At 36.9% G+C, this 27,443-nt stretch overlaps 1 protein-coding gene across 7 annotated transcripts in view; it reads left to right on the top strand.

Annotated features, from left to right (window-relative positions):
• Positions 1-27,443, top strand: part of EXOC2 (exocyst complex component 2) — a 252,177-nt gene that overhangs the window by 132,757 nt on the left and 91,977 nt on the right. For all 7 annotated transcript variants that reach the window (XM_087858228.1, XM_087858229.1, XM_087858230.1 and 4 more), the window contains 8 exons: positions 10,986-11,051; positions 11,225-11,382; positions 11,786-11,907; positions 13,500-13,561; positions 19,532-19,612; positions 20,079-20,138; positions 21,051-21,112; positions 24,735-24,801. In XM_087858228.1, coding sequence (XP_087714354.1) covers positions 10,986-11,051; positions 11,225-11,382; positions 11,786-11,907; positions 13,500-13,561; positions 19,532-19,612; positions 20,079-20,138; positions 21,051-21,112; positions 24,735-24,801 — 678 coding nt within the window. The remainder of the gene's footprint in view (positions 1-10,985; positions 11,052-11,224; positions 11,383-11,785; positions 11,908-13,499; positions 13,562-19,531; positions 19,613-20,078; positions 20,139-21,050; positions 21,113-24,734; positions 24,802-27,443) is intronic.

The raw sequence follows: 27,443 nt of genomic DNA, 5'->3' as shown, positions 1-27,443 counted from the left end.
GTCCATTTCTGGATTCTCTGTTGTGTTCCATTGATTGATCTATGTGTCTGTTTCTGTGCCAGTAACATACTGTCTTGATAATGACAGCTTTGTAATACAGCCTGACACCTGGAATTGTGATGCCTCTAGCTTTGGTTTTCGTTTTCAACATTCCTTTGGCTACTTGGAGTCTTTTCTTGTTCCATACAAATTTTAGGATTGTTTGTTCCAGCTCTGTGAAAAATGTCGATGGTATTTTGATAGGAATTGCATTGAATGTGTAGATTACTCTAGGTAGCATAGACATTTTAACAATATTTATTCTCCCAATCCCTGAGCATGAAATGCTTTTTTATTTCTTTGTGTCTTCCTCAATTTCATAAGTGTTCTGTAGATTTTAGAGTACAGATCCTTTACCTCTTTGGTTAGGTTTAGTCCCAGGTATCTATGGTTTTTGGTGCAATTGTAAATGGAATCACTTTCTTGATTTCTCTTTCTTCTGCTTCATTGTTAAAGAATGCAACTGATTTCTGTGCATTGATTTTATATCCTGTGACTTTGCTGAATTTTTTAATCATTTATAGCAATTTTTGGGTGGAGTTGTTCGGGTTTTCTACATAGAGTATCATGTTGTCTGCGAAGAGTGAGTTTGACTTATTCTTTGCCAGTTTGGGTACCTTTTATTTCTTTTTGTTGTCTGATAGCTGAGGCTAGGACTTCCAGCACTATGTTGAACAGCAGTGATGAGAGTGGACATCCCTGTCACGTGTTCCTGACGTTAGGGGAAAAGCTCTCAGTTTTTCTCTGTTGAGGATGATATTCGCTGTGGGTTTTTCTTTTTTCTTTTTAAAAAAGATTTATTTATTTTTTATTTATTTGAGAGAGAGAGCAAGAGAGAGCATGAGTGGGGGGAGAAGGAGAAGAGGCTCCCCACTGAACAGGGAGCCCAACATGGGGCTTGGTCCTGGGATTATGACCTGAGCTGAAGGCGGAAACTTAACCGACTAAGGCACCAGGGCGCCCCTCACTGTGGATTATTCGTATATGTCTTTTATGATATTGAGTTGTGGTCCTTCTATCCCTACACTGCAGAGAGTTTTTGTCGAGAAAGTATGATGTATTTTGTCAAATGCTTTTTCTGCATCTAGTGAGAGGATCATATGGTTCTTGTCCTTTTTTTTTTTTATTAATGTGGTATATCACCTTAATTGATTTGCGAACATTGAACCGCTGCTGTAGCCCAGGAATAAATCCAACTTGGTCATGGTGAATAATCCTTTTAATTTACTGTTGGATCCTTTTAGCTAGTATCTTGTTGAGAATTTTGGAATCTTTGTTCATCAGGGATATTGGTCTGTAATTCTCCTTTTTCATGGGGTCTTTGTCTGGTTTGGGGATAAAGGTAATGCTGGCCTCATAGAATAAGTTTGGAAGTTTTCCTTCCATTTCTATTTTTTTTTTAAACAGTTTCAGAAAAACAGGTATTAATTCTTCTCTAAATGTTTGGTAGAATTCCACTGACCATCCCCTCACTTTCAATCTGCAGGTGTCATTAGGTCTAAATAAGTCTTGTAGGCAGCATGTAGATGATACTTTATATATATATATATTCTGATATCCTATGTCTTTCAATTGGATCATTTAATCCATTTACATTCAGAATTATTATTGATAGATATGTATATAATGCCATTTTATTGCCTGTTTTGTCATTTTGTCTTTAGATTTTCCCTGTTCCTTTCTAGTCATTGTCACTTTTGGTCTTTCCTTCCCACTCAATAAGTCCCCTTTAATATTTCTTGCAGGGCTGGTTTAATGGTCATGAAGTCCTTTAGTTTTTGCTTATCTGGGAAACTATCTCTCCTTCTTTCTTAATGATAACTCCACTGGGTAGAGTATTCTTGGCTGCAGATTTTTCCCATTCAGCACATTGAATATATCATGCTACTCTCTTCTGGCTTGCCAAGTTTCTGTGGAGAGATCTGCAGCTATCGTTATGGGTCTTCCCTTGTAAGTTGGGGACTACTTTTGTCTTGCTGACTTCAGGAGTTTTTCTCTGTTACTATATTGTGCAAATTTAACTACAGTATATCTTGATGTTGGCCTGATTTTGTTGATTTTGATGGAGTTCTCTGTGTCTCCTGAATTTGGATGTCTGTATCCTTCCCTAGATTAGGGAAGTTTTTGGCTATTATTTCCTCATATAAATCTTCTGCCCACTTTTCTCTCTCTTCTTCTTCTTCTGGGATTCCTATGATATGAATATTTTTATGTTTGATTAGTTCACTGAGTTCCCTAAGTCTGTTCCTGTAATCCGTAATTCTCTCTTTTGTTTGGCTTCATTATTTTCCATTGTACTATTTTCTATATCACTTATTCATTCCTCTGATTCTTCTATCCTTGTAGTCATTACATACAGTCTGTTTTGAATCTCAGTTATTGCATTTTTCATTTCTGTTTTTTTTAACTGTTTTGTATCTGTGGTAAGAGTCTCCCTGATATCTTCCATGCTTTTCTCAAGTCCAGCAATTATCCTTGTGACTGTTGCTTTAAGTTCTGCATCAGGCGTATACTTATATCTCTTTTGATTTGATCTCTGCCTGTGACCTTTTTTTGTTCTTTCTTTTGGGATGAATTCCTCTGTTTTGTCTAGGTCTCTATCTTTTTCTGTATTAGAAAATCTTGCTATGTTTCCTGATCCTGAGAGCTTTACAAAGAAGAGGTCATACAATGTCCAGGGCCTGGTGCTTCAGGAAGTGTCTCTGGTGTATGCAGCATGCATTCTGCTACTGCGTTTGGGAGGGTTTGGACATTGGACAGAGTATGGCAAGTTTTAACTAGGTGTGCTCTGGTCTGCTTGTTAAATGAGACCTGATGCTATTTCCACTACAAGTGAAGTTTTCAGAACTCTATGGTTAGTAGACATGGTGTGTGCAGGGGTTTGTGCCGGTCTTCTGGGAAGGGACCCGCTGCACTGGTCCTTCGGCACGTTTGCCTGAGAAGAGCAGTACCAGCAGAATGCAAGGGAATGGGCCTTGGTATAAGCAGATTAGGCAGCCAGTGTTGGCATTGTGCTGTTTACTGAAGTTGGTTTATGCTGAGGGATAGGGGAGAGAAATGGTACCAGCCAGCTACCTTGTCCCTAGAGAAGGGTCTCTGTGCTTGCTGCTCTCAGGGAAGCACTCCCAGAAGAGTGAATAATTTCCTCTTGTGCATCCCAGGTGTTTTTCAGATCGCTGTTTTCTCTCTGTCTCCAAGTTGCTTGCCTGCCTGAAGCAGCACAGTGCACTTTGGGTTATATCCCAGCCAAGCCTGCTGACTTTTAAAACTCCAAACTTTAAGGTTATGCTGTAGCAGGGCCTGAGCTGGTCTTCTGGGGGAGGGTCTCGCCACTCTGGGACGGATGCAGGTTTGACTGAGAAGGGCAGTCATGCAAGAGTGCAGGGGAGTGGGAATTGGAGCAAAGCAGGCTAAACAGCCAGTGTCCAGGTTTTCTGCCCTCAGCAGGTGTCTCTGTGCCTAGGCGGAGGGGTGGGGGAAAGAAATGGCACTCTCCAGCTCTTTTGTCCCCCAAGAGGTGTGCCACCTCTCACAGATGTGCTCCAAGAAGAGTGAACAATCTCTCCCCCATGTACCTTTTGTGATCCTCAGATTGTGCTGTCTGCCCTTGTCTGCTTGCCTGCCTTCTCTCCAGGAGTAGGGTCTCTATCTCAGCCAAGCCTACTGACCTTTGAACTCCAGTCTCTGAGCCCTACTGGTTGCAGAAACTTTCAAAAATAGCCCCTCTCCAGCCCCTCTCATTTTCCGAGCTAGTGGCTTTGGGGAAGTGTTCTCCTTGTGCAATTCCCTGTGTGTTCTTCTCTGTCTCTCTCTTTTCTCTGTGAGTAGGGCTCCTTCCCCTCTGCAGCACCCGTGATCCTTTTCTCCCCCAAATCACACCTCCATAATTCCTATCTTCCTCAATTTGGCCTCTTCTCTCCCTCTAATTGAGAAGTTTGTTCTGTCAGTCCTTAGGTCGATTTCTTGGGTATTCAGTATGATTTAATAGTTACCTAGTTGTGTTTGAGGGACCAGACAAGCCTAGGGTCTTCCTAGTGTGCTGCCATCTTAGCTCCTCCCAATCTGAGGAAGAGAATGCTTTAATTTCAGTTTTTCTGGTGTCCTGAAAAAACTTTTCTCAACATTCTGCTTTCCAGACATGTCTCTATCAATTTGCATGTTTATTCCTCTCAGCTGCGTGAGAGTTGTGTGGCTTTGTGTTTCTTGCCCTCTGCCATGGTGTGGAACAGCCGCACCACTGATATCCTGTCATAACTTCCTCTTCCTATCTTCTCCATCTCTAATCCTGATGGTTTGTGAGGACTGGAAAGGTTAGATGCTTCCATATCAGTGCCTTGACTGATTGTGTTCACAGCCCTTTACAGAACACTAATGTTACTATTTTAGTAGAAACATCCAATATGTATCACTTATTAGCTGCAACCTGAGGCAAATAACTTTACTACTCTATGCCTGGTTGCACAGGTCAGGTTTGAGAATTAAATGAGTTAATGTCAGTGGAAGTGCTTACAACAGTGTCCAGATAAATGAAAATTTACTCTTATTATTTGGAATAAATATTTACTCCAGTATTTAAAATTTCATTGGACTGGCACATAATAGGTGTTTAGAAAATAAAGTTTAGTAGCATTAAGAAACAGTGGACCGTTGGGGCACCTGAGTGGCTCAGTCGGTTAAGTGTCTGACTTCGGCTCAGGTTGGCTCAGATCCCAGGGTCCTGAGATCAAGCCCCTCATTGGGCTCCCTGCTCAGTGGAAAGCCTACTTCTCTCTTTCCCTCTGCTGCTCCCCCTGCTTGTGTGTGTGCTCTCTATATATATATAATAAATAAATAAAATCTTAAAAAAAAAAGAAATAGTGGACTGTTGAACTACTAGAGTCATATTGAATAATGTCTAGACAGATTCACTCATCAAAAGAATTAGTACCTTAGGAAATGGATTTTAAACCTAGTTAATTGTTGCCAGTCAGGTGTTTCTTCCTTCCAGATTGGTTGCTGCTGCAGGTGGCCTACCATACAAGGATAGTAGTTGCCTTATCTTGAGTCTTTTTAGAGTTTGTAAAATTCTTAAGTTTTTCATCTGAAATATTTTAGTGAAACATTAGCTCTACTGAGTTGGATAGGCCTATGGTATTTGTACCTATCTGTATTTGTAAGGTTTTAAGAGTTTATAGTAATTATTGAGTGTAGTTCACTATACAGATTTGGGCATGTTTTTAAACTATTTATACTCTATTGAAAAGCTATTAAGAGAATGAAGGGTAGTAGAAGGGAATGGAGGAGTTAGGAATCTGTGCCCACCATATCAAGCTGTTAGTGAAATCTAGAAATTTAATTAAATTAAAACTGGGAAGAGTTCCGAGGCTTTTGATAGTTGGTATTTAAACTCATGTAAGAGAGCTCTGTAATATTTAAACAAAATTTACTTGAAAGTTTTTTTCTAGTTATAGAACTATTTTGCTTTATTAAGAGCCCATCCGTTAAAGATTTAGATGGAGTTTCCAACAGTTTAAAAAATAGTTCTTCAAACCAGTCATGCCCATGTGAAGTAATATATGTGAATCAAAACAGTGAAATCTAGCCGTTGGTCTTACCACAAAGTAGTTTTGGTCTGTGTGTGCAGGAAAGAGTTAAGGTTTTTAGTTAACGAAATGGTTAATAGTAGGTTGAGATCTCACCTTTAGATATATTTTAAATATAGTATAATTTGGAGTGAAAAATGTTAAAGCATCCAAATAATTTTTAAACATTAGTAATCAACATTTTTAAAAGTTGCATAACTCATAGTATGTAAATTAAAATGTACTTTATGTTCCAAAATTAGATTTTCTTTTAAAAATAGGGCATAGAACATATAGTTCAATATGTTGATAAGTTACTGTTTTTTAATTAACAATTTCAAGAGGTATGCCTTAAAACTAATTCCTGCCCTCTCCAATTTATATATATTTGGAGGCCAGTCCTTGAAGTTTATAAATTATTTTGTCTAGTAGATGTCATCATGCATTCATTACCACCCGTTTAATAGGCAAAATTTAGTTTTAATTTTGATATGATGTTTTTAAAAAATTGATCTTCACTCTTGTCTTTGATTTAAAAATATTTAGAACAAAGAGCTATGAAATAACTAGCCCATTTAAAAAGCCTACTATACAAAAAGTTCAGTATTACATACTGTGATAGATAGAATTAGAAAAGCACCATCTGATATCAGTATACTTACAGTTTTATGCTGGCTTGACTCATTATTGTGACAAATTATGCCTTTATTTCAGAGCTCCATCCCTTTGTCCACAGCACAGTAAACCAGCACTATGTTACTCAGGGTTCAGAGAAATAGAACCAAGAGGATGTTCACTCTGCTTCCAACTGTGTATATAAAGAGAAGGATTTACAAAATGAATTTGGCTTAGTGATTATGGAGGTTAACAAGCCCCAAGATCTGCAGTCATCAAGTTGGAGACCCAAGAATGCCCATGGTGTAGTTCCAGTCTGAAAACCAAGAGGCTCGAGACCCAGGAAGTACCAGTGTTTCAGTTCAGTGTCCCTTTTCAAGGCAGTTAAGCAGGAGGAGTTTCCCCTCACTGGAAGGATGGTCAGCCTCTTTTTTGTTTCTATTCAGGCCTTCCACTGGTTGGATGAGTTCCACCCTCATTAATGAGGGCAATCTGCTTTCCTTGGCCTACCAATTCAAATGTTAATCTCATCCAAAAACACTCTCACAGACATACCCAGAATAATGGTAAATGAGTATCTGAGCACTCTGTGGCCCACTCAGGTTAATACACAGAATTAACCATCACAAGGTCCTTAACTTAGATTTTGCAGTTTAGAATTCTAGTGTCGTTTTGTGCCTCTTCACATCACAGTGGGTTCTGGGTTCCTCAGCAAAATCTGAATTCCGCACTTATAGGAGTCCTCCCAACCCCCAGTATTCACAGGAAATTCTTAAACTTCTGCTTATCCCTTTTGTTATCTTAAATCTCCAGGAGAAGCAGTGAGTCTGTTGGACTTTTCAGGAATATATCATAGGATTATGCCTGGCAGATCTCCTTCAAGGAGCCAGTTAGCCATGTGGAGACCCAGGACTTCAAGTTTTTTTAAAGAAGACCTTCAAATTTACCTAGTCCTGAAGGATGTCCTGAATATATCCCAGGATGTCCTGAAGAACCTTAACCCTAGGTGATCCTTCATTCACCAAATATTTATTGAATGTCCTAAACACATTGTATGATAGGTACTGATTCATGTATATACACACACATACACATGTATGTACATGTAACACATACATACATAAATTTAAAAATATATAAATATATAAAATAGTGACCAAGATAAATATGACCTTTCCCTCCTGGAGAGACAGATTTCTTTAAAGTGTACCTTAAATTTTGCTAACAGCTATGAAAGAAACAAATAGGTTCTAAGATAAAGAACATCAGTAGTGGGATGGAGGTCAGGGAAGATCTCTCTAAGGAGATGTCACTGAAACCAAAACTTGAAGCATGAGAAGGAAACAGCCACACAGAGAACTGGTGAGAAGAATGTATTAGGAAAAGACAATAGCACATTACAAAGCCAAGGAAAAGAGCTTGGCATATTTGGAAAACAGAAAAAAAGTCAAAACATTCAGAGTATACTGAGCAGTAGGTTTAGGGTCTCAGGAGAAGCAGGAGATGAGGCTAGAGGAGGAGCAGGGACCAACTGACAGGGCTTCGTTATAGACCATGGTAAGGAATGTGTACCCCAAGTATGGTGGGAAGGCGTGGATAGACTCCAGCTGATGGAGTAACCTGACCAGAGTTTTGGTTTTAAAAAAACCATTCTGGTTACCTGTTCAAGAATGAATTGGCAGGGAACAAAAGTCAGAGTGGGTAAACTATTGAAGTGGGCAGAAAATGATGGTGTTTGGATTAAGGTTTTGTTAGTGGAATTGGAGAGAAAATGATAGATTTCATTTGTATTTTGAAAGTAGTACTGACCAGACTTACCAATGGATCGGATGAGTAAGATGAGGACAAAAATTAACACAGAGCTACCAAATGGACTCTCAAATGAGTAGGTGTGCCATTTACAAAGACAGACAGACTTGAAGAACATGCTTGGAGGAAAATGTCAGTTTTCTACTTTTAATGTATTGAGTTTAAGATTACTGTGAGTTATTCAAGAAGAGATATGAACTAGACAGTCTGAAATTCAAGAGGAAAGATTTGGGCTAGAGATACAAATTTGGAAGTGTGACATTGTGATTTATAATAAGAAATATATACAGTCTTCTTCTGGTTTTGGGCACGGAGCTTCTAAAACCCTGGGAATTTCCTTAAGGGAGGAGTGGGAAAGGTCTTTTGTTATGTTAATAATGCGACTTTTGTCGCCACCTAAGGATGAGGGTGCTGATTGCTTGAATCACCAACCATGTTATTAGAGCGTTGGAATTTACAGTCTAACCCTCAGACTCTAGGGAGGAAAATGGAGCTGGAGGTTGAATCAGTTGCCAATGGCCAATGATTTAATCAATCATGCCAATGTAATGAAGCTTCCATAAAAACCCAGAGGACAGGGTTCAGAGAACTTCCAGGTTGGTGAATGTGTGGAGATTCAGGGAGAGTGGCTTGCCCAGAGAGGGCATGGAAGCTCTGTACCATTTTCTCATACCTTGCGCTATGCATTTCTTCCACCTGGCCATTTCTGAGTTTTATCCTTTTATAATAAACTGGTAATCTTGTGGGTAAACACATTTCCTAGTTCTATGAGCTGTTGTAACAAATTAATTGAACCCGTGCAGGGAATTATAGGAACCTCCACTCTGTAGCCAATAGGTCAGAAGCACAGGTGACAACTTGGTCTTGAGATTGGCATCTAAATGTGTGTTGGGGGGTGCAAATCTTGTAGGACTGAGCCTTTGACTTGTTGGATCTGAAGTTATCTCCAGGTAGATTGTGTCAGAATTGAGTTGAATTATAGGACACCCAGATGGTGTCTGGAGAGTTCCTTGTTTTTGAGGGAAAACTCCTCCCCCTACATACACATGTTGGAATTGAGGGCAGAATCCGAAGTAGGAAGGCACTAGATAGAAATGGTATTTGAAGCCTTGAAAATAAATTAGTGAGAGTGTATAGAGAAAAAAAGTGGCTAAGACTAAGACCTGACAAACTGCACTACTTAGAGAATAGCTAATTTATCACCTTGGTAAGCCGGGGGCCATTCATTTGCTTTTCTGCACCTAGGCCACTATATTGCCTGAAGCGTTACTTTGAATCAGAGTATCACACTTTGACAGAAACAGAAAGTAGGCTAACAGACTTTCAGGGCCAGTTGGACTTACCTGAGTGGTCATGACTCAGATGGGAGTCACTCTTGACATCTCTTTCTCACTGAAACACCCAGTAGAATTGCCAGGTTCAGTGACCTCTCCCTCGGAAGCCTGTGTCTAAGCCATGTACATGCGTTCATGCTCCACCTGCTTTGGTCAAGACACTGTGATTGCTCGCCTAGGTAAGTGCGGCATCCTTCTGACTGGCTGTGCTCCTAATACCAGCCCCTCTAGTCCCTTCTCACTGTTGCTTTAAAACACTTCAGTTACTAGTCATTTGTCTTAAAAACAAAGGGGAGAAAAACGTCAGCCTCTAAGTGAAATTCTCATATACAAAGAATTTTGAGTATTGTTGCCTAATGAATTTAGGAATTTGCTTGTTGACTAATTACTAAGGTGAATTTTAGGTTTAGTTTTTTCAAAAATTAAACTTTGATTCTTTAAAAGCAAAAGTGCATGTGTACAAAGAAAAAATGATAAAAGCTATATAGTTTAATATAAAATGATAAAATAAATGTAAATTAGAGCCTGAAGAGGTATGGGTGTATGTGTATGTTGACCACTTTTTATCAGGTATGTCTGATGTTTTTGTTGAAAACATTGAGCAATCCTTACCCTTCTTTTGCTCATTCATATTAGTAATGCTCATTATAATAATGAACTCTATACACTGTTTCTCTAGCTTATACCAAAAATATATATGACATTATTTGTATTTTAAAATTAACTTGAAGTCAGTTGTTAACTTGAGAGTTCTCTTGACATGTCTCTAACCAATAATTCATAAGCATTTTAACTTTAAAGGATAATTTCGTATTATGTTAGTGAAGTATCAGAATTTGCTTTTTCATCATACCGTTTTGTTATTATTTATTTGGAAAGTTTTCTAAGCTTATCCTTCTCAGGCGTTTTATATGGTAATATTTAGTTGATTAGAAAATTTGGGAATAAAAAGTTAACTGAAATCCAATTGAATAGATTTCTCTTTTAATCAATGTAGTCTTCCACATCTTACTTTCAGGAGAAAGAAATATCAAAGGAAAATATGGCTAACAGTAAACAGATAAAAATTTAACTCTAGAGTTCAAGAACATATTCTCTTCTAAATTTGACTATAAAATCCCTGAAAGAACAGCAATTTATAATTTTTTAAAAATAAAATGCCAAATGTAATGTTCATTTATAAATGTCTAAGGGAAGGGAATGGATATCCTAAGATTCCTAGACATTAATCCAGAGTTTACTCTTCCTTTAGTTTCTTTGCTAGCTAATGAGAAATAGTATTGAGAAGGTTATCGTGGGTATGATTTAGGTTTAACCATATACAATTATTGATGAACATGGCACATGAAATTCACCTACAAAAAGGTAATTTCTACTTAATTCTTGGGCTTATTTATGGAAATTGTACTTAAAGGTTTTTAGAAAGATGAATAACTTCTTTTTGGAATAAGGAAGTTTTTCTAATTAAGTCTGTTTTTAAATCAGAAACTTAGAGTATGTCTTAAACATTCCTTTCAGTCAAGTTAAAACCATATCTTATGCTCTCTTTATATACAACTGCTAAGGCATTTCTTATTTTTATCTGAAGACAACTAATATATTTGATTTTGCTTTTTTAATTTTTAAGACTGCAGAGAAATCAGGCCAGATTGAAAGATCAAAGAATGTAAGGCAAAGACAAAACGATTTTAAGGTAAGTTAAGGATAAGTATGTAGACTTTTTCACAGGGTAAGAGTTTCTCCACCAAAATTACTGGAAAACTTTATCTACATTCAAACTATTCATCATTGTTCAGGCAGATTCCTTTAGTTGACTTAATCAAATTAATGACTTTTAATGCAGTTTTACTTTCATCATTGTCTTAGAAAATGATTCAAGAAGTAATGCAGTGTCTCGTGAAGTTGATCCGTGGAGCCCTGCTCCCACTCAGCATCCCAGAGTGTGGAGTGAGGCAGTATGGAGGCTGGGAGGTGAAGTCTGAGCTCTCAGGACAGTGGCTTGCTCATGTCATCCAGACCATAAGGTAAATATGGACACATTCTTCTGAAAAGAAGTAAAATTTTTTTGTCTTTTTGGAAAAAAAAAAAAAAACACATTCAGTTTGGGATATGATTTCTTAATATAGTCAACAAAGAATTTTACTCTGTCTTCTTGCCTCCAGTATTTCCTCTGTATCATAGTAGCATCTAAGCTCCTAAACCTTCCTGGTGCTTATGCTTGATGAGAATGTCATACTGAATGTGCATCTTTTTTATTGTTTAATTCAATATTACTGCTGTATTGTAATTCCTGTTATGGTTTTACTTTCCCCTTGCTTTCAGTATAATATTATAGCTTATAACCTCCATAGGCTGGCCAAACTGATGACAGGAATTGCTTCAAGATCCCACTGTGCTCACTTTTGTTTTGTTGTGTCTCTTTCACAGGCTTACTTACGAATCATTGACTGCCCTTGAAATTCCTAATGACATGTTACAGACTATCCAGGATCTTATTTTGGATCTCCGAGTACGTTGTGTGACGGTCACATTGCAACACACAGCAGAAGGTATGTTAAGAAAAATTGGTGATATTTGCTAAACAGTGATTATCTGAATATGCCACCTCTTTCTAGCTTCTAACCCTTGAAAATGAGAACATTACTTTTATGGAAATTTGAATATTTTAGATCACAAATAGCTGCTCAATAGAATTTTTTTCCTTTTTTGAGTATCTTCCCAAATCTATTTACCTGAGATGCCAGACCATGCATAAATTAAAATGGTTGTACTTGAAAATATTTCAGGATATAAGAACATCCTTATGGCAAATGTTAAGTAGAAAAAGTATAGTATAAAATTTAAATAAAGTATGAATCCAATTTTGAAAGTATGTATGTATGTTTTATTTGTTTATTTTTAAAAGGTTTTATTTATTTATTTGTCAGAAAGAGAGAGGGGGAGAGAGCACAAGCAGGGGAAGCAGCAGGCAGAGGGAGAAGTAGGCTCTTGCTGAGTAAGGAGCCCAATGCGGGACTCGATCCTGGGATTCTGAGATCATGACCTGAGCTGAAGGCAGAGGCTTAACCAACTGAGCCACCCAGGCGTCCCTGTATGTATATTTTAAATATTTAGAAATGTCCATGTAAAATCAGAAGAAAGACCTGTAACAGTGGTTTTCTGTATAGTAAAAATTATAAGTGATGCCATTTTCTTTATACCTTTTAGAATTTTCAGGATTTTATACATAAAATCATAAAAAGCAGGGTTATCTTTACAGAGCAGCCTTTTGAATATTAAATCTTTTCAAAGACAATTAAGAACATCATTATAAATGACATAAGCCATAACTGTCTGTCACCAGGACTTTGAAGTAAGGAGGTCATATCTTGAGGCACCTGGGTGGCTAAGTCAGTTAAGCATCCAACTCTTGGTTTCCACTCAAGTAATTATCTTACAGTTGTGGGATTAAGTCGGTTGGCTCTGTGCTCAGTGTGGGGTCTGCTTCAGATTCTCTCTCCTCCTCCCTTTCACCCGTGCTTTCTCTCTCAAATAAATAAATAAAATCTTAAAAAAAAAAAAAAAAAAGAAGGTCACATCCCTACAGAATTGATGACTAAATATACTGTGTTAACAGAAAGGGAATAGAATCCAGGTGAGAAACAGCAGTGTCCACTGAATTTACCTGCTCCCTGCAAGGACCTGAGACAGCCTGAAATGCTGAAAGGTTGGACGGGTAGCATTCCTTTGCCAATCATCAGAAGTGTCTAGGATTAAAACAGAATATAAATTTTTCATCAAGTATTTTAGGAAAAAAATGTTTTGTAGTTTATTTTGTACATGTTGAATATTTTAAAAGTGCCTTGAATAAGTAATAAACCTTAAATAAGTATAAAGTTGTCATTAAGCCTAGCCTAGCCGTCTCCAAATTGGACTAAATTTATTTACATTAATGTTTCATGAAAAAAATCCAGGAAACAATACACATTTAAATCCTTGAGTCTACCAGAATTATGTTTTATACTTATTACCTATTTTTCATTTTTTTACAAACCCATATAAAATAACAGTGAAAAACCGTAACCTTTTTAGATTTTTATCTCTATAAAGTTCAGTGAGAGAATTATAATAAAAAGTACTTGTGTGCTTATTTTCTCTGTAGAAATAAAGAGATTAGCTGAAAAGGAAGACTGGATTGTCGATAATGAAGGACTGACTTCTCTTGTAAGTTTAAATTTTTTTCAGTGATTAATCAGCATATATTATATTCAAAATAAAGATTTATTAATAAGCATGTATTCTTTGCATTATAATTCTAAATCATTTCTGGAAATAGAAAAAGAAACTTCTTTAAGTTTTCCTTTTCAGAGCCATTTTGCTTAACACTAACCACAAACACCTAAAAATTAATAAAAACAGTGGCTTTCTTTTAGAGTGCTCTTTCTTAATCATGTGTCACTATTGTTTGTTTGCGTTACATTTTAAAATAGATTGTGCATCATCCATCCATCATCAGATGGAACTTTTAGATTTTCAAAATACTTTTGAAAATAATTTTCATGATATACGGTGTTTTCACATCTGTTGCATGGATTCCCACAATGATCCTGTAAGTGGGTGTATCAGTTAAATTGACATTCAGATGCTAAAACATTGAGGGCCTTTAGATAAGATGGGCATTTCTTTTTTCTCTAACGTTAAAGAAATTAGGACTGGTGTGGCAACTTAGTCATGCAATCAATACGCAGGACTTCTGACTTTCTTCTTTGTCATCCTTATTGTGGCTTCTGTCTCAGGATGGCCTCATGATCACAAGAAGGCTGCTGTAGTTCCAACCACCATGGCCTCATTCCTGTCATGGGAAAAGTCCAGCTCTTTCTCAGGAGCCACAGCTGGCCATTCTTCCTACATCTCAATGACTAGAATTTATTCACATGCCCATCCCTGTCTATGGTGGAAGCTGGAAAAATGCACTTTTTTTTTTTTTTTAAGCAGAGCACGTTGTTAATGCCAACAGTTTCTGTTTTACCTTAGTAAGAAAAATGGAGAAAAAATACATCTGGGAGAGGCAGTTAGGTTTTTGCCTATTTAGTAGATGAGGAAACTAGAATAAAATGGTTTTGACTTGCCCAAATTTACAAAATAGTGGTGAATGAGGTTGTTGAGAGGCAGTGATCTCATGTAATGATATTTCTTCATTTCCTCAAATTGCTCACCTTTTTTTTTTTTTTTCAATTACTATACTTCTTATAGATAGTCTTCTTTTGGAGTTGGGGAATTTTTGACAAGTTGAAATTCTTTTCTCCTATTCCTCTAAGTACACTAAAATGTACCTTACTTTATATAACAATATGGTTTAGAATAGCAGTGCTTACTTATAAGTTTTTGTAAAGTAAATCATGTTTGACATTAGGGAAATTTATTATTTTTAATAAATCTATTATTATATTTTAAAGGATTTGTTTTTAATAAAAATTAGCTTTAGTTTATTTGACTTATTCTGCTTTTCATAATTACTTAAATACAAACTATCCTATAACTAATTCTGTTGTACTAAATACTTAGAGAAAGGAGATGTGGAGTAGACCTTCATGGTTCAGTGCAGCAGCCATTTGAGACATGGCTTGTGTAAAATACATACCACATTTCAAAGACTCAGTACACAAAGAATGTAAACTATCCCAACTTTTTATATTGATTACATGTTGAAATAATATTATGTCATATTGCATTACATGAATTATATTAAAATTAATTTTTTCTTTTAATTTTTTTAATGTGTTTACTAGAAACTCTAAAATTATATATGTGACTTACGTTTGTGGCTCACATTATACTTCTTTTCAACAGTGCTGCACTGGGTTTAGAATCATAATCTGGTTCAGTCCTTAGTTCTGTCACATAATAGTCATGCAATCTTTTTTTTTTTTTAAGTTTATTGGTTTGATCTCTACATCCAGCATGGGGCTTGAACTCACGACCCTGAGATCAAGAGTTGCATGCTCTTCTGACTGAGCCAGCCAGGCAACCCAATAGCCATGCACTCTTAAAGAAGCCACTTTACCTCTCTGGGTCCCAGTTAGTGCTTCTGTGATAGCTGCCACATCCGGGTCCCAGTGTATGCTTATGTGGTAGCTGCCATATCTAAGTTTGGTTGTTTGATTACAGTAATTAAACCTCTTTGAAAATATTCTGAAATGGTCACTATAGACTTGTTTGTAGTCAATTTTAAGTTTAACTATAATATTAAGAAACTATCACCATAGAATAACTTCATGTTTGTCACACATACAAGCTAGAAGACTAAACTTTGTAGATGAATGACCCATAGAGAGTTACACTTCTGGTGTCAGCCATTGTATCTTCTAGCCAGATGTTGGTAAAGAAGTATGCTAACATGATAGTGTTGATAAAGCTGAGCATTTTGAAGCTATTCAGTGTGGACCTCACTTCAGAAAAAAAGGTGAATCAGTGTGTTTTGAAAGTCGAAGATCCAGCTTAGAGTTTTTTCATCTGACATCTGTAAAATTCTTAAGACTTTGAGCAATGACTTAAATTGTCTCAAATTCTATTACATACTACCAATTTTTATTTTCTTAGCATTTCCATAGTACCAATCACATTTTTTGGAATAGGAATACATTTTTCTTTCCTTGAAATTTTTAATTTTTTAATTTTTTAAAATTTTCAATTCTGAGAACTTTCTTCTTTCTAAGAACTGGAATGATTTGTGATAACTCCTACAGTCAGTGAAATTGGGCGGTTCACTGACAATATGCAGAGGCAGTACTGTTTCTTTTTAGAAAAAAAAAAATAGCAGATGTTTACACTATCATTTACTCCCAGTTTAACCGAAACTACTAGAGTTCTCTGGTATTCCCTATCCGTTTATTGTATTACTATAGATATAAAAATAAATTAAGAAAATCTAGTTCAGATATTAATGCAAGAAATCTAAGTAACTGCATATGAACATCAACATTTAATTGCCCACAGTTGAATTTTGTATTTAATTCTCACTATTATTATTTTAACATCTTAGATTTTCCTAACTTTTGAGGCAGGTAGGTTGGAGGGATAAAGTCAGGTATCTAACAAACGTTTTGACTATTGAAATACTTCTGTGCAGTTGGTATTTCATACTATATGCTTTTATTTTTATTTATTTTTTGGGTACTTAGAAGTTTTTTTTTATGGTGCCCTCTTGTGGCTCCAAAGTGCAGTACTAAAATACATTAAGGTTGAGGCAATATTTTAGCTTTCATTAAGTCTGGGTTCCTTTTTGTAAAAAAAATAATCTTCTTTGTATACAGGTATCCCTTCCGTTCATTTTTTTACCCCAATCTCTTTTAAAAGTTGAAGCATGTAATAAGGAGAGGTTCTGACTCCATATTTTTGCACAGAGCTTTTTTAGTTGAACTATGAGCCTTACGTAGCCTTGTGCCCCAGAGTAAGGCCCAGACCCTTAGCCTCGTCTTGTATTGCCAGGCTCCCGCGTAGTGGTTGTGATGCACTGCTGTTCTTGTAGTTCCACAACCCCTTCGGGCTCCGCCCACCCTGGCCTAGGCACATGTTGTCCTGCCTCCCTGAGCTCACTACCCCCTTCCCGTATCTTTTAAGGGACTGACTCCTCTTGCCCTTCAAGTGTCAGCTTAAGTGTTTTCACAGTCTAAGGGGGATTTTCTTTGTCCTAGTTGGAGCAGATCAGATTCCCCTCCATCACCATCATTTTTCTCTGAGTTCCCATTTGTTGTTTTCATGGCGCTTATTCTAGTTTTTTATTCTTTTATTCTTTTTTTTTTTCTAGTTTGCAATTGACTTATTTCTAGGTTGGGGGGGTTTGGTTTTTTCGTTTTGTTTTGTAAAAAGTGACAGTTTTGTTGACTGTGACTTTTATGGTTGTGTCTTCTTTTTTTTTTTTTTTATTTAATGATTTTTTATTATATTATGTTAGTCACCATACAGTACATCCCCGGTTTCCGATATAAAGTTCGATGATTCATTAGTTGCGTATAACACCCAGTGCACCATGCAATACGTGCCCTCCTTACTACCCATCACCGGTCTATCCCATTCCCCCACCCCCCTCCCCTCTGACGCCCTCAGTTTGTTTCTCATAGTCCATAGTCTCTCATGTTTCATTCCCCCTTCTGATTACCCCCCCTTTCTTTATCCCTTTCTTCCCCTACCAATCATCTTAGTTCTTATGTTCCATAGATGAGAGAAATCATATGATAGTTGTCTTTCTCTGCTTGACTTACTTCACTTAGCATTATCTCCTCCAGTGCCATCCATGTTGCAGCAAATGTAGAGAATTCATTCTTTCTGATAGCTGAGTAATATTCCATTGTATATATGGACCACAACTTCTTAATCCAGTCATTTGTTGAAGGGCATCTCGGCTCCTTCCACGATTTAGCTATTGTGGACATTGCTGCTATGAACATTGGGGTGCATATGGCCCTTCTCTTCACTACGTCTGTATATTTGGGGTAAACACCCAGTAGTGCAATGGCTGGATCGTAGGGTAGCTCAATTTTTAACTTTTTAAGGGACCGCCACACTGTTTTCCAGAGTGGCTGTACCAACTTGCATTCCCACCAACAATGTAGGAGGGATCCCCTTTCTCCACATCCTCTCCAGCAATTGTTGTTTCTTGCCTTGTCTATTTTTGCCATTCTAACTGGCGTAGGGTGGTATCTCAGTGTGGTTTTGATTTGAATTTCCCTGATGGCTAATGATTTTGAACATTTTTTCATGTGTCTGTTAGCCATTTGTATGTCTTCATTGGAAAAGTATCTGTTCATATCTTCTGCCCATTTTTTGATTTGTTTATTTGTTTCTCATGTATTGAATTTGAGAAGTTCTTTGTAGATCTTGGATACCAGTCTTTTATCTGTAGCATCATTTGCAAATATATTCTCCCATTCCGTGGGCTGCCTCTTAGTTTTTTTGACTGTTTCCTTGGCTGTGCAGAAGCTTTTTATCTTGATGAAGTCCCACAAGTTCATTTTATCTTTTGTTTTTCTTGCCTTTGGAGATGTGTCATGAAAAAGTTTGCTTTGGCTGATGTCATAGAGGTTGCTGCCTATGTTCTCCTCTAGAATTTTGATGGATTCCTGTCTCACATCGAGGTCTTTCATCCATTTGGAGTTTATTTTTGTGTATGGTGTGAGATAGTGGTCAAGTTTCATTCTTTTGCATGTAGCTGTCCAATTTTCCCAGCATATGGTTGTGTCTTCTACCCTAGTGTATACACTTAAAGAGAACTCTGTCTCTCTTACTCCGGTATCCCCATCACCTAGAGTATGCCTGGCACAAAGTGAAACCTTAAATATAATAGGAGCTAAGATGTTATGATTCATTCAGACTTATCTTGAATGCCATTTGTTGGACATATCTTCAAGTTTTATTTTCTGACTTAATGTATATCAAAAATAACTGTAATGACTTTTGAATTAAAGATCATGGAGCTCCTACAAATAAGTATTAGTAACATTAACTTTTGAACAGTACCAGACATATAGAAGATCTAGGAGACTGAGCCAGTGTTTAAGAATGAAGTTCTTTTTTTTAGTGTTTAAAGTATGAACTTGGGGGCACCTGTTTTTCAAAAAATTTTCCTATTGGCCCTATCTTTAAACTGCTTAAAAATAAGATTTTCTTGGGGCACCTGGGTGGCTCAGTCAGATAAGCATCTGACTCCTGATTTCGGCTCAGGTCATGATCTCAGGGTAGTGGAATGGAGCCCCACATCGGGCTCCCCTCTGAGTGTGGAGTCTGCTTAAGATTCTCTCTCCCTCTGCCCCTCCTCCCTCCACTTGAGCATGCTTTCTCTCTCAAAATAATAATAATAAAATCTAAACTTGTTATATCTGTTCTTTATCAGGTCATTTGCCACTCAAAAGAATAGAATTTTGAAGAAAAATTTTAGTTATACCTGACTTCTGTTCTAGTTGAAGTAGATGTATTTTAGAATCTCAAGATTTACCCATTTTTAAATATCAAGTGGAAAACATGCCAAATCTAAATCTTGATGACTAGGAGATAATCTGTCAATTTGTTGGCATCTGTTTTCCTTTCAATAAATCTGTAAAATTGAGAGTTTTGGGCCATAATTTGCTTCTGTTAAATGTCTTAATAACCAATGCTTATTTTTGGATTTTAAGATAATGCATTTTTTTTTTCCTTCAGCCATGTCAGTTTGAACAGTGCATTGTACATTCTCTGCAGTCACTTAAAGGAGTTCTAGAGTGCAAGCCTGGAGAAGCCAGTGTAAGTTTTCTGTTCTGTAAATTCAACTTCTGTTTCAGACTTCCGCGGGAACCCTTGGGAATCACAGTTGTACATGAGTCATTTCAGCACAAGAGAGCTTTTCCCGAAGCCGCTTGCTTGTTTTATTTCATTTAACTGAGTAGGCTGTCAATTTCTTGGTTCCATGATAGGCTGATGGCAGTTAAAATGTGAATGTAAGTGTCGTAGCTAGAGTAATTGGAATCATTGACACTTGTATACAGAGAGAATGACTGACCTGAATGTTGTCAGGCAGCTCCTTGCCAGTGTATCCTCAGGCCGAAAACACTCCCTGGAGGGCAGCTCTTTATTCCTGTCCCTTTCAGAGTAAGGTTACCCACACTGGAAGCAGTTTCCCATGTATGAATTTTTTTTTATCGAGCTTCATAAATACAAAGTTTTGTTTTCTTAGCAAAGTCAAAAAAACTTACCAAATTCTTCTTTATAGGTCTTTCAGCAACCGAAAACACAGGAGGAGGTCTGTCAACTAAGCATCAGTATCATGCAGGTAGTATGTAAAAGCACTGATGCCCTGAAACCTGAAATAAAGCACATTATAGTAAACTCCTCCCTATTACTAATATATATATAACATTCTTTTTTCATCTTGTCTGAGTCCATAATAGTTTATGGCAAGTAAGGTAACAGAGTTCAAGGTAAGATTAGTTCCAGCTTGTTCTAGCAATACCCCTTTATATTATACTTCCTTTTTTTGTGTTTTCCTCCTACTTCATATATATTTCTGTTACAGAACAAGTTAAGTGGCATGATAGTTGTTTACATTGTATCTAGAGCGTGAAGTTCTTTGATTGGGACCAGTGTTTGCGAGAACGTAACAAAGCTGAGCATGTGATTGAGTGGATGAAACGAAGGAAAAGGTCTTTTTCCTAAAATATATTCAGGAATTTATAGTTGGATCAAAACATAGGTGCTTTTAGTCTTTCATCACTTATGTTATATACATTGGCATATAAATTCCCGATGCATACATACAGAATATATATACAGGATATATATTCTATCACTTCTGGGAGATATCTGTACATACATACATGTCACTTATAGTATATATAAGTATATATTTGTATATGTAAGTGTATGTTTGGGTTTTTTTATTTACATAGGATTATTGGGGCACCTGGGTGGCTCAGTTGGTTTAGAGTCCAACTTTTGATTTCAGCTCAGGTCTTGACCTCAGGGTGGTGAGATTGAGCCCTGTGTCAGGCTCCGGTGCTGGGCATGGAGCCTACTTCAGATTCTTTCCCTCCCTCTGCCCCGCCCCCTCCACTTGTGAGTGTACATGCACACACTCTTTTAAAAAAAGGGGGGGGGGAATTTATTTACAGAAAATTAGTTTTCATGTCCAAATGGATTAGTATCTAAGAATTCATGTTACTGAAATTTCTTATTTTTGACTTAGATTTTTATATACTGTCTGGAACAGTTGAGCACTAAGCCTGATGCAGATGTGGATACTACACAGTAAGTAAACTGAAACTAATCTCATTGACGCGTTTAGGAGGATTAAAAATACAGGCTAGTATTTTATATGTAGTCTTATATCCTAAGACAATAAGAGAGATAGATTGTGTATATTAAAATTATATTTTTATATAGTTGATCTATATTTTTATATAATTTCTTTATCTTCTGAACTCAGCATTCCTAGAGACATGTTAAGTAAGCTGAACATCTGATTAGCTTACTAATTATTGAAAGCAACAAGTTCTATAAATAATAAGAATGAAAGTTAAAATATATAATTCCTAGTTGATAACCTTTAGAATTCTGATGTTAGAGAATTAGCAATAACTCTTGTTAAAGACTGATTTTTCTAGTGGGTCAAGCTTAATTATTTGAGCTCCAGAGGATACATGTATATTCTTATATTTACAAATTCTGGTAATAAGTCTTTTATAATATTGTTCTGTAGGATCTTTTAGTAATGTAATTTATCTGAATGATATTGAGTGATACGTGGCGTGTGTAACTTCTGTGCTAAGGTTTATGCTCAAACACAGAAAATACTGAAATAAATGCCTCTTAAGTCTATAATTGGTAATTTGAGAAGTTTTCCATGTATGTGATTTTCTTGGTATTGGTTTTTGCCTCTCAGTATATAATACTACTGCCTCTTTGAGACTTAATATTGAACTATAGCTTTTCTGTGGTTTGATTTTATATGTTTAACACAATCCACCAGGAATTTGTATTGCTCACCAGTTTGCTGATATTGTTGATTAAATGTCTTTCCTTCTGTTTTGTTTTGTTACAGTTTCTTTTTCAGACACCATTGAATTCTGATACATAGTGCTACATATTTCTGAACTTTTCTTTTTTTATTTTAACCTCCACATACTGTGTTACATTAGTTTTAGGTGCACAACATAGTGATTTGACAGTTCCGTACACCACTCATGCTCATCACAACAAGTGCCCTCCTTAATCCCCATTACCTATTTTACCCATTCCCCACCCTCTCCCCTCTGATAACCATCATTTCTCTAAAATTAAGAGTCTGTTTCTTGGTTTGTTTCTCTCTCTCTCTTTTTCCCATTGTCTGTTCATTTTGTTTCTTAAATTCCACATATGAGTGAAATCATATGGTATTTGTCTCTCTCTGACTGACTTATTTCACTTAGCATAACACTCTTTAGCTTTATCCATGTTGTTGCAAATGGCAAGATTTCATTCTTTTTTTGGCTGAGTAATAATCCATTACGTATATATACATATACATATATATACACACACACACCACATCTTCTTTATCCATTCATCAGTCGATGGACACTTGGGCTCCTTCCATAATTTGATATTGTTGACAATGTGCTATAAACATCACGATGCATGTGTCCCTTTAAATCAGTATTTTTGTATCCTTTGGGGGAAAGAGCTTAGTAGTGCTATTGCTGCATCATAGGGTAGTTCTATTTTTAACTTTCTGTGGAACCTCCATACTCTTTTCCACACTGGCTGTACCAATTTGTATTCCCACTAACAGTGCATGAGCGTTCTTTTTTCTCTACATCCTTGCCAACACCTAATGTTTCTTATATTGTTGATTTTAGCCATTCTAACAGGTGTGAGGTGGTATCTCATTGTATCTTTGATTTGCATTTCCCTGATCATGAGTGATGGTAAACAGCTTTTCATGTGTCTGTTGGCAGTCTGGATGTCTTTTGGAGAAATGCCTGTTCATGTGTTCTGCTCATTTTTAAATTGGATTATTTGTTCTTTGGGTGTCAAATTTTGCAAGTTCTTTATATGTTTTGGATACTAACTCTTTATTGGATGTGTCATTTGTAAATATCGTCTCTCATTTTGTAGGTTGCATTTTAGTTTTGCTGATTGTTTTCTTCGCTGTGCAGAAGCTTTTTATTTTGATGTAGTCCCAGTGGTTGATTTTTGCTTTTGTTTCCCTTGCATCAGGGAAGTTATCTAGAAAAAGTTGCTCGGCCGGTGTCAAAGAGGTTACTGCCTGTGTTCTGTTCTAGGATTCTTACGGCTTCAGGTCTCACATTTACGTCTTTAATCCATTTTGAATTTATTTTTGTACATGGTGTAGTAAAGTGGTCCAGTTTCTTTCTTTTGAATGTTGCTGTCCAGTTTTCCCAACACCTTTGTTGACTGTCCTTTTCAAATTGCATATCCTTCCCTGCTTTGTCAAAGATTTAAGTGACCGGGGCGCCTTGGTGACTCAGTCGTTAAGCATCTGCCTTCAGCTCAGGTCATGATCCCAGGGTCCTGGGATCAAGCCCCGCATTGGGATCCCACGGTCCTAGGATCAAGCCCTTCTCAGCGGGAAACCTCCTTCTCCCTCTCCCACTCCCCCTGCTTGTGTTCCCTCTCTCTCTCTCTCTCTGTCAAATAAATAAATAAAATCTTTTTTAAAAAAAAAAGATTAAGTGACCATATGATATCAGTTTATTCTTGGTTTTCTGTTCTGTTTCATTGATCCATGTGTCCATTTTGGTGCCAGTACCATACAGTCTTGATCACTACAGCTTTGTAATATAACTTGAAGTCTAGAATTGTGATACCTCCAGCTTTGCTTTTCTTGTCAAGATTGCTTTGGCTATTTGGGGTCTTTCGTGCTTCCATACAAATTTTAGGATGGCTTGTTCTAGTTCTGTGAACAATGCCATTGGTATTTTGATAGGGATTGCATTAAAAGCGTAGATTGCATTGGTTAATATAGACATTTTAACAATATTTGTTCTTCCAATCCATAAGCATGGAATGTCTTTCCATTTTTTTGTTCATCTTCAATTTCTTTCATCTGTGTTTTATAGTTTTCAATGTACAGATCTTTCACCTGTTCGGTTAGGTTTATTCCTAGGTATTTTATTATTTTTGGTGCAGTTGTACATGGGATTTTTTTCTTAATTTCTCTTTCTGCTGCTTCATTATAGGTGTATTGAAATGCAACGGATTTCTGTACATTGATTTTCTATCCTGCAACTTTACTGAATTCATTTATTAGTTCTAGTAGTTTTTTGGTGGAGTCTTTGGGGTTTTCTCTATATTTCTGAACTTTATTTCTGTTCCATTGGTTAGGTTTAAGGAAAAGAATTCCTGCTAAAGTGTATATTAGCATTCTATTGTATCAATTGATCAGTAGATTCTAGCATTTCCTCCCCTGCAATTTTGTGTCTTTGGTCACTTGTTGGTTATTAGCTAATTTCCTAACTCAGCTCACCTGTAAGTGGTTTATTATGAAAAGGAACTTGAAAAAGCCCCCTGGAGATTCTGATAGTCAAAAACATTTCAATTAATTTGAGTCTGTACCTAAAAATTAAATTATTAGGTGATTTAAAAATCACCCCTTTGGTGATTTTTATAAAATTTAATTGAGTATCAAGAAGACCCAAATGTCATATGGCCTATATTAATAGATAGCCTATAGTGTCTACTTTGAGCTGTTAATTGTTAAATACGAAGAACAGAGTTATGTGATTTTTGACCAGAGATTTTGAAGTTAAGTTTATATAAAGTTCACTACATTTTTTTATTGAGTTGTGATAGATATACAATGTTAGAGTAACATTGTTAATTTTAGTGCTTTAATTGTCACTGTTCTCCTACTTGCTTCTGTGTTTAGTCTTTCCATTGATGTATCTTCTCCAGATTTGTTTGGAAGTATCCATGAAGACTTCAGTTTGACTTCTGTAAGTAAGATGATAAATAGAAAGCTAAACATACCAGACTTATAAATCATTCTAAATTACTTTGACTGCTATTGTATTCCTGCTGTAGTATACTATTCTATAATTTGGAGCTATGTTTTGTTTTGTGAAAGTTTTAGGAAAAATATAATTTTCTATGTATTCCACAACTTAAAAACTTTTTAGTCGAAGTTATAACTTAAGTAGTTCTGTCTACTCCCTGCATCGTGCAAGTTCGTGAGTGTGAAATAGGTGCCTGAGCGGTTCCCTGGTGTTTGAAGGTTGGAGAGGAAGCAGAAGACGGGCCCATCTCCCCATAGTTTTCCTCTCCAACTAGAGAAGCTCTGCTTTTCTCCGTTTTATTTCTGTAAGTTCCCTGCTAGCATTTCATTTGAACATAAAGTTCTGTGGCAAAAACAAAGCCATGCCACCTTTTATATATGTCCACTTACATCTTTCTTTTAGCATGTACATGTCTTTAGGGATGATTCACACACATACTTTATTCATACATATAAAATATGTATTTGTATATATGCATTTATAAATTCAGCTCTTGAAATCCAAACCCATCTGTCTTAAAAAAAAATAACCCTCTCTGGTTTGTCATTTGCTTAAGGCTGTATCACACACGTATCATGTGTGTGTGTACATGTATGTATGTATATATGTATGTGTATTTCTCAAGAAAGAAAGCGTATGACCAAAATTTCCTGCCCTGTATCATTCCCACAGTTATTATAAGTGTGAATTTCTAAATAAGGAATTTGTTATATTAGGAAAGATTAAAAATTCATTTTGGGACCAGATATATTAAATGAGTGACATTCAAGCAGAAATATTTAATGGGTGGTTAGACATACTTGTCTGGACCCCAGGAGGGAAATCTAGATACAGATTTCTGAACCAGTAATATAAAGTTGACCCTTGAGCGATGAGGGGGTTAGGGGCATCGATGCCCTGTTCAGCCGAAAATCCACGTGCAACTTTTGATTCCCCTTAAACTTAACTACCAATAGTCTGTTGAGCAAAAGCCTTACCAATAACAGGCAACTAACACGTTTTGTATGTTATTATTATATGCTGTATTACAATAAAGTAAGTTAGAGAAACAATGTTAACCAAAGTCACGAGGAAGAGAAAATACATTTACAATATTGTACTGTATGTATCAAAAAAATTTGCATATAAATGGACCAGTGCGTTTCAAACCTGTGTTGTTCAGGGGTAAACTGTATAAGCAATATAAGGCCCGGGAGTGGATGAGTATACTAGGAAAAATACTAGTAGAATGAGAGGAGGGCCAAATATATAAAAATAATATTGGGGGGTACCAGTATTTAAGGGATGGCCAGAAACAGAGAGCCTCAAAGTTCCCAAAAAAGAATAATCTGAGAGAGGGAGAGAAAGAGAGAGAGAAGAAAATCCAGACGGAACAGTGTTCCTGAGAGAGATGGAAAAGATCATTTAAACAAAGGAGTGTGTATCAGTATTGCAGACTGGTAGAAGATCAGGTGGGTGACTAACATAATAAAAAAAAAAAAAGATCAGGTGGGGTCAGATGAAAACTGGAGTGTTTTGGGCTGGGCAGTTAGGTGGTCATTTGTTAATGTAGGAGAAGCATATCAGGGGCACCTGGGTGGCTCAGTCGTTAAGCATCTGCCTTCAGCTCAGGGCGTGATCCCGGCGTTCTGGGATTGAGCCCCGCGTCGGGCTCCTCCGCTGGGAGCCTGCTTCTTCCTCTCCCACCCCCCCCTGCTTGTGCTCCGTCTCTTGCTGGCTGTCTCTCTCTCTCTGTCAAATAAATAAATAAAATCTTTGAAAAAAAGAAAGAAGCATATTAGTGGATTGCTAGTGGGCTATCTGTGTGCACTGGATCAACATCAGATAGGAGCTGAGGAAGTTGGTGTTGTGAGTTTAGCCCATTCTTTGCACCGTGAACATAGTAGACTAGAGAAAGACACAGGCTGGAGGAAAGAGCCTTCTAAATTGAGAACGGCCTTACGAGCTATTGGGCTAACTGTGCTTTTTTCTCTGTCCTTTAGAGCAATCCTAATTTCTACATGACAGTCTTTTCAGTGTTTGAAAACACTTGTTTGTGTGGGCTTGGAATCTTCATTTCTCTTAGCTAACACCCTAAATCTTTTAGGCACTTCCTACCCCATACGGCAGTGGTTCTTCTCTTAGTCTACGTCTGTCCTTTTTCAACAGTGGGAGTACAGGACTCTGATGTGGCCCTGGCAACTGGGAAGAAGCCAGAGCTATACCTTAAATTACATTTCTATTGACTCACATTGAGCTTACTGTCAGCCACCCCCCAGGTGTTTTATACTTGCTTCTCCCAGTCACAGGACCTTATCTCTTCCATTTTACTCCCTAAAATTGTTCATTTGGTACCAAATTCAATTTCTGTGTTTCTCTGCATTTGAAGGATATCTCATTAGATTTGACCCAGATTATTGAGGTCTTCTTAGGGTCTTATTCCATTATTCAGCAGAGAGGCAGTTATGGTAAGATAGACGTCCAGGTTTGGCGCCAGAAGATAACTAACTTTGCTTCCTGGTCTTCGTCTTACTAACTGAATAATCTTGGGCATGTCATTGAGGTGTCCAGTTTTCTCCTGGACAAAATTGGGATGGTAATGT

Source organism: Ursus americanus, chromosome 32, assembly GCF_024610735.1.
Source record: "Ursus americanus isolate L20-20 chromosome 32, mUrsAme1.1.p, whole genome shotgun sequence".
In the NCBI taxonomy this organism is placed as follows: domain Eukaryota; kingdom Metazoa; phylum Chordata; class Mammalia; order Carnivora; family Ursidae; genus Ursus; species Ursus americanus.
The sequence above is the reverse complement of the archived record's forward strand: the minus strand, read 5'-3'. Positions and strand labels throughout refer to the sequence as shown.